The sequence below is a fragment of the Bison bison genome, unplaced genomic scaffold (genome assembly GCF_000754665.1).
Source record: "Bison bison bison isolate TAMUID 2011002044 unplaced genomic scaffold, Bison_UMD1.0 scf7180017864108, whole genome shotgun sequence".
In the NCBI taxonomy this organism is placed as follows: Eukaryota; Metazoa; Chordata; class Mammalia; order Artiodactyla; family Bovidae; genus Bison; species Bison bison.
This window is the reverse complement of record NW_011494680.1, coordinates 1,298,980-1,306,467: the sequence shown is the minus strand read 5'-3', so window position 1 is coordinate 1,306,467 and position 7,488 is coordinate 1,298,980. Positions and strand designations below refer to the sequence as shown.

General features: G+C 41.9%; 1 protein-coding gene across 1 annotated transcript in view; it reads left to right on the top strand.

Annotated features, from left to right (window-relative positions):
- NSMCE2 (non-SMC element 2, MMS21 homolog (S. cerevisiae)) overlaps positions 1–7,488 on the top strand; it is a 238,495-nt gene that overhangs the window by 5,240 nt on the left and 225,767 nt on the right. Inside the window, exon 2 of the mRNA XM_010838890.1 lies at positions 1,729–1,905. Within this exon, the coding sequence (XP_010837192.1) occupies positions 1,743–1,905 (163 nt within the window). The 5' untranslated portion in view covers positions 1,729–1,742. The remainder of the gene's footprint in view (positions 1–1,728; positions 1,906–7,488) is intronic.

Below are 7,488 nucleotides of genomic sequence, written 5' to 3'. Positions count from 1 at the left end.
ACAGGAATTGATGCTTTTGAACTGTGGTGTTGGAGAAGACTCTTGAGAGTCCCTTGGACTGCAAGGAGATCCAACCAGTCCATTCTAAAGGAGATCAGTCCTGGGTGTTCATTGGAAGGACTGATGCTGAAACTGCAACTCCAGTACTTTGGCCACCTCATGCGAAGAGTTGACTCATTGGAAAAGACTCTGATGCTGGGAGGGATTGGGGGCAGGAGGAGAAGGGGACGACTGGATGAGATGGCTGGATGGCATCACCGACTCAATGGACATGATTTTGAGTGAACTCCGGGAGTTGGTGATGGACAGGGAGGCCTGGTGTGCTGCAATTCATGGGGTCGCAAAGAGTCAGACAGAACTGAGTAACTGAACTGAACTGAACTCTGTTTCAATGCGGATATGTTACTAATTTTTTTAAAGTGTAGTTGACTTATAGTATGGCTATTTAAATTTAAATTGGTTATAATGAAATAAAATTTAAAACTCAGTTCTTTTGCAGGCTGCTGCTGCTGCTGCTGCTAAGTCGCTTCAGTTGTGTCCGATTCTGTGCCACCCCATAGACGGCAGCCCACCAGGCACCCCCCGTCCCTGGGATTCTCCAGGTAAGAACACTGGAGTGGGTTGCCATTTCCTTCTCCAATGCATGAAAGTGAAAAGTGAAAGGGAAGTCACTCAGTCGTGTCCGACTCTTCGCAACCCCATGGACTGCAGCCTACCAGGCTCCTCCGTCCATGGGATTTTCCAGGCAAGAGTACTGGAGTTGGGTATTGATGCTATTGTGACCATCAGTAATCACTGCTAAATAATAATCACACTCGCACGGTGGCTTCCATATTGGACAATGCAGACTATAGGAAGAACATTTTTGTCATGGAAGAAAGAAGTTTTTTTAGATAGTGCTGTTCTGGACAATTTAGACTTACACTAGAATCAAGATTGACCCCCCAGATAACTGAATACTTGAACCATATCATTTGGTCCTTGCAGGGTTGTGCTTTTTGAACAACAGTTGGTGTTATAATAATAGATGTACCCCCAAATCTAAATGACTGCAAAACTGAAGTTCATTTCAATTTCTTTCATGCATGGAACCTGACTGGTGGGCAGTTTTCCTCCAAGCAGTGATGTGGGAACCTAGGCTCCTTCCTTTTGGTGATTCTCCATCTTCAGTATGTGACTTCTAAGATCATTGCTTGTCTGTTTCAAGCTGTAAAATTGGATGGTGTAGAGAGAGAGTTCGGTTTTTATGCCAGGGCCTGGAGGTGGCTTCTAATTCACTGCCTTGAAATCATTATTTATACGTCAGATAAGTTAAAAATTGCAGGTTTTTAAAATTCTCCCTTATTAAACTGTTTTATTGCCACTATTTTCTTTTTTTGGAAAAATGCATCATATGAGCAGTCTACTCTTTCTGACCCATTTTTGTTTTAGGTTTTCAGGAACTGAGCTCTTGTTGAATTCTTTAGAGAATCAGGGAATCTTTTGGAAGAGAGTATTATCCCTCCTTTAAAAAAGGAAAACACTTATCTTCCCTGTATATTACCGGGCATATGTGTTTGGTGGCCCAGATAATGGCACAATGCTTTGATATCCTTTCAAGGGATATAGAATAGGTAGCATTTGTAGAGATACTGAATACAGTCATATGGATATTTCTAGTGGTTCTGTTTTTCTATGCAGTTATTATTCTTATTCATAAATCTCATTTCACTGTATTTGAAAACTTAGGTAATAATTTCAAGATGCCGGGGCGTTCCACTTCAAGTTCAAGTTCAGGTTCAACTGGTTTTATATCCTTCAGTGGTGTAGAATCTGCACTCTCCTCCTTGAAAAACTTCCAATCCTGTATCAGCTCCGGAATGGACACAGCTTCTAGTGTGGCTTTGGATCTCGTGGAAACTCAGAGTAAGTAATAATGAAAACGTCTTTCTTTAGTGTCTGTTTTGAGGTGACCCTGTGCGGTGGCATTGCTCTAGGGATGTGAGATACCACTCACCTTTTGGGTGAGCTTGGGGCGCTCATTTAACCCTTTGGGCATCTGTTCTCTCATCTTGTTGTATGTATACCGCATACTAATGTACAGAGGGTGAGATGAGATTGATTCATTTGTATGTGTTCAGACCCTTATGTTCAAACCACTAGAAACTGCACTAGAAATTTATGTGCTGAAACATGAAGGTTTCTGATCTCAAGGAGCATACAGTCAAAAGTATGTGATATTTGTGAACTGTATGGTATATAGCATTGTGATAGTTATTTTTCAGTAATTTAACTATATTTTGTTCTTGATTAATTACTCAGTAGACAGCCTAAGCTGATGCTAGGGGTACTGGTAAAGGAAGGCCTCTACAATAAAATGAGAAAAGTTCAGTTTTCCTGAACTTGATCACAATTTTTTGATCAGAAGATCTAGGAAGATGTTATTTTCTTTGTTTAGTTTAGATTTATTTTTATTTTATATCTATCACATATAGAAGCACGGGAGCAACATGTTTCTTCTTTTGTTTTACTATCGCTGTTTTTTAGCAATTTGATTGTGATATGCCTTGATGTGATTTTCTTTGTTTATTCTTTCTGGTGTTCTTTGAGCTTTATGGATTTGTAGACTTATGGTTTTGATCAAATTTGGAAAAAAATTTCTGCTACTATTTCTCTCCCTTCTCCTTCTGGGGCTCCAATCACATGTATGTAAGACTGCTTGGTAATGTTCCATAAGTCACTGAGGCTTGGGTGATTTTTTTCAAGTCTTTTTTTTCTCCTTGGCTTCAGTATGAATAGTTTCTTTTGCAGTGTCTTCAAGTTCGTTAGTCCTGTCTTTTCAAGGGTCTAATATGCTAAGTCTATCCAGGGGACTTTTAATTTCAGAGACTTTTTTGAGCTTTAGAAAACATAAAAAAGAATTAAATGGAATCTTATTTTTCTCTTCATTATGCTCATGTTTTCTTTTGTATTCTTGAGCACATGAAGTGTATTTTTAATATCCTTGTCTGTTTTAATATCCTTGTCTGCTGATTCTGTTAGCTCTGTCCATTGCTGCTTGAGTACATTATGTTGTGGAGTTTCTGAATTTTGTCATCTTCCTTTGAAGAGTATTGACCTTTGTTTTGGTTGGCAGCTAAGTAATTTGCGGATTAGGTTGATCCATTCCAGGGTTGTTATTAAACTTCATTAGGACAGGTCTAGTGTAGTTTTCTCTTCTTGGGTGGCTCAGTGGTAAAGAATCTGCCTACAATGCAGGAGACACAGGTTTAGTCCTTAGGTGGGGAAGATCCTCTGGAGAAGGAAATGGCAAACTGCTCCTGTATTCTTGCCAGGGAAATCCATGGACAGAGGAGCCTGGCAGGCTAGAGTTCGTGGCTTCTCAGAGTTGGACTTGACGTAGCGACTGAGCACGCGCACAGTGTGGCTTCACTTAGGGCTGACTTAGCTCTTAGGAGGAGGCTCTGTATAGATTCCTGAAGGGCTTTCTCTGCATACCTCCCTCACTGTGCTCTGTCTTGCAAAACCCCTAATGCTCAGCAACTTGAACTCCAGTCTCTGTCTCTTTGGTCCTTCCAGACTGCTGTGCTCCACTTAGATTCTTCCTCCTCTCTGCAGGAAGGAGAGCAATTAGAGGACTTACCTCACCTGATTTCACAGGAATCCCAATTCTGCTCTGCCTGTTGTCTCAATGTCTGAAAGCAGTTGTTTCCTATATTTTGCCCAGCCTACGGTTACTCATGGTAGGAAGGTGAGTTCCATACTAGATATTCATTCACAGAAGGCAGCAGAAGTCACCCATCTTTAGTGGGTATTCTCTAGAGGTCTTACCCCTGTCCAGCCTGATTTGTAGTCTCTTTTTGACACTGATGGAGATTTGGCTTTGGTAGGTAGTCCTGGGGAAACTCATAATAAAATCTTAAACCATGAGAGAAGAGCTGTTACATAACCTCCTGGAGGGTTGTATCAGTTTTTTTTCAGGATTTGGTTTGAAGATTTCTGAGTGTTTTTAATACAAACTTCATTTTTGTTTTGTTTTTTTTTTAATAAGATGTATATTTTGATACAAAATGCAACTTCTGTGTTATTTAAGAGGAAACATAAGCACTTTTTGAAAGATTCATGCTCTAAAGCAGAGATTGGCAGAGTTTTTCCATCAGGGGTCAGATAACAAATATCTTAAACTCTGTGGGCCATGTGGTCTCTGCTGCAGCTACTCCGTTGCAGGTCTGACAGTTATTATGAAAATAGTTTTGATCCTGTGGACCTTGTGGAAGGGTCTCGGGGACCACACCCTGAGAACAGCTGGTTATGAACCTGAACTGGAGTGCCTATGAGCAGGATTTAGGTGACGGGAGAAGCTCTATACAGAGAGGAGGCCTAGAATGACCCCCACTGGAGTAATTGAGCAAACGCTTGTTGGAGAGCAGTCTTCGTGTGGCACCAGACTGAGGTGCCGTCTCCAAGGACCCAGAGAGTAGAAAAACACCCGTCATTTAAGTAAATTTGATGCTAACTCAGTCTGATGGCAACCCACTCCAGTGTTCTTGCCTGGAGAATCCCAGGGACGGGGGAGCCTGGTGGGCTGCCGTCTATGGGGTCACACAGAGTCGGACAAGACTGAAGTGACTTAGCAGTTAGCAGCAGTCTGCAACAGTAGATGAAAGACTTTAAGAGACAGAGCCAAAATTGCCCCTTAAATGGAGGACTTAAAATCAGTCTGATATGGGCTTTAGTCCCAGTTACAGCCTTCGTTCTGTAACTTGCTCAAAGATAGGTAATTTTCTTTGGATTTTGAACTTATAATTTTTTATCTGTGAAATATCTGATTCTTGCTGAATATGTGAGGAACACTTGGACGAAAAGAATAAAAAGATGCATATTTAAATTGCCTAAGGGTTCAGTAGATGAGAAAATTTTGATGGAGAGCTTTTGTATTTTACTGCTCTATACTGCTTTCTTTCTATGCCTTACTGAAAGAAGCAGAGCAGAAAGACTTCAGTTATTGAGGTCAGGCAGGGACTGGATGTCTGTTGAACTATGCCAAGGTACAGCGGTGATGGTGATGGCCGTCCTGCTCCAAAGGTAAGAGCTGGGTGTGGTACACGCAGCAAACGTGTGCAGGTCTGTGCTGTTTCTACAGGTGCTGTCTCACTTGGTCCGACCTGTGATCCTGCCAAGTAAGGACTATTGTTAATCCCCGCTGTGAACCACTGAGGCTTAGTGAAGCTGAGTACCTTCCTAAGGTCACACAGTTACTCGGCAGTGGGAGTTGAGATTTGCGCATAAGCGATTTGACTGCAGAGTTTCTGCCCTTAACCGTTACACTTTATTGAAAATTGATTTTGTCCTTCAAGTGGCATTTGCAGTAGTTGGATAATATTGAAGTAACATTTAGTGATATTTAGCTCAGAAAGTTTCGGTTATTTTGTTGAGATTGACAGTATCTGATTTTCCTTTCTTCTCCCTCTCCCTTTTGTTCTTCTTTTCCTTTTCCCTTTGAAATTCCAAAGTGAGGTTGCAAGGCTTTTTCTGAAACAGCCCATCAGCTTTTGTCCTTTTCTGCAGGTGGAGTTTTCAACTACTTCCCTTGGACATTTGTGCGTTTCCTGGGCTTTAGCGTCTTCTGTTTACAAAGGCAGAGTTGAGTCTGGTTGTGGAAGGAAGAAGCTGGGATCTTTTGGGGTCATTGTGCTGACCCTGGCTGTCTATTTCTAGACTCATCATGGCAGGAAAGTCAGTTCCTTTTTGGGTAACTGATGGTGGGCAGGTTTCCTCCCCTGCAGCGAGTACATCTTGGCTGATAGAAGCAATACGGTGAATTGACTGAATGATAATCAGTTTTCTCTCTTGTATCCAGAATTTGTATTCCAGCTAAGAATCATCACCTTTTAAACCTGATTCCTTTTCTTTTTCACACCTTACTCCATCCAGGCAAGAAACAGAGTTTTCACTTTGTGACAGTTACTTGAGAGTTAATGATGAATAAAGAACAGCTGCTGCTGCTGCTGCTGCTAAGTCGCTTCAGTCGTGTCCAACTCTGTGCGACCCCATAGATGGCAGCCCGCCAGGCTCCCCCGTCCCTGAGATTCTCCAGGCAAGAACACTGGAGTGGGTTGCCATTTCCTTCTCCAGTGCATGAAAGTGGAAAGGGAAGTGAAGCCACTCAGTTGTGTCCGACTCCTAGTGACCCCGTGGACTGCAGCCTACCAGGCTCCTCCACCCATGGGATTCTCCAGGCAAGAGTACTGGAGTGGGGTGCCATTGCCTTCTCCATAAAGAACAGCGGTCAGAGTTAAAAACTTGCGTGGTCTTGGAAGTTTGTGCTCTTGATGAATAACTGAAGTTTTACAAACATTAAGCATTTCGTTGAGTGCATACTTCTTAATTTGAATGCTTTTGGGGGTAGTCTAGTTTCCTCCTGAAATAAGGCATTCCTAAATCTAAACATTTGATGAGTAGAAAGAAAAAGAAAGTTATGAGCACCCATAACCCTCTCACTCATCATCTAATTTTGTGAAAAAGGAGTGATTATTTTACTTAAATCCTTTATGTTAAGTTTATTTTCAGAATTACTTAATGGTTTGAGAAGCCAGCACATACTGATGTCACATTCTCAAGACTTATTTTCTTAGGCAGATCTGGATTTTCATTATATTGTAATAAATTTCTCTGTCTTAAGAACTGCTTCTTACGGCCAGGACTCTAGTTACGGGGAAGGTTTCTTTTGGGCCTCACTCTTATACTGTATTCCATAATTATATTATTGAGTAGAAGCAGTAATTAGAAGGAAGTAATGATAGTGGGGTGGTGGCCAAAAGACAATAAAAATAACAGTAACCGTAAGAAGCCAATGTTTGTGTGTCTTATATCGCTTTTGTAACTGGAGCCAATTATAAAAGCAAGAGATTATTATAACTTAAATAAATGAAGACTATTGAGAGTTACGGTATCTGTAGTGTTAAAAGTATAAAAGCGTGGCCTACAGAATATGAAAAATCCAGGTCTCTAGAAGAGCTCAGTCACTTTGCCTGTGTCTTCGTAGTTCCCAGGTGTAGGGAAAACTGCACTGTTTCTCCTCTGCCACTCACGACACTTCTAGCTGTCGAATGTCTGGGTGTTTCCCCCACTCTAAGCAGTTCTCCAAATCTCTGTGGCCACCAGCTGGGTGTCCTGCTGTTCAGTTCGGTTCTGACACTATACCTGGAGTTAGTGTCAGATCTCACAAGCTATGGACTCAGTCCTGTAAGTCTGCCCTTTGGATTCTATTGATAGAATTAGCTGGAGCAGCTCACAGAACTCAGGAAAGCAGTTACATCCTTGATTGCTGATTTATTATAAAAGGGTACATCTCAGGAACAGCCAGGTGGAAGAGATGCCAAGGGCAAGGTGAGAGGGAAAGGGCACAGACCTCCTGTGCCCTCCCCAAGCCCACCACCTGCCCAGCACCTCTGTGTGTTTACCAACCCAGAAGCTCTCTGAGCCCCACCCTTTTGGGTTTTTATGGAG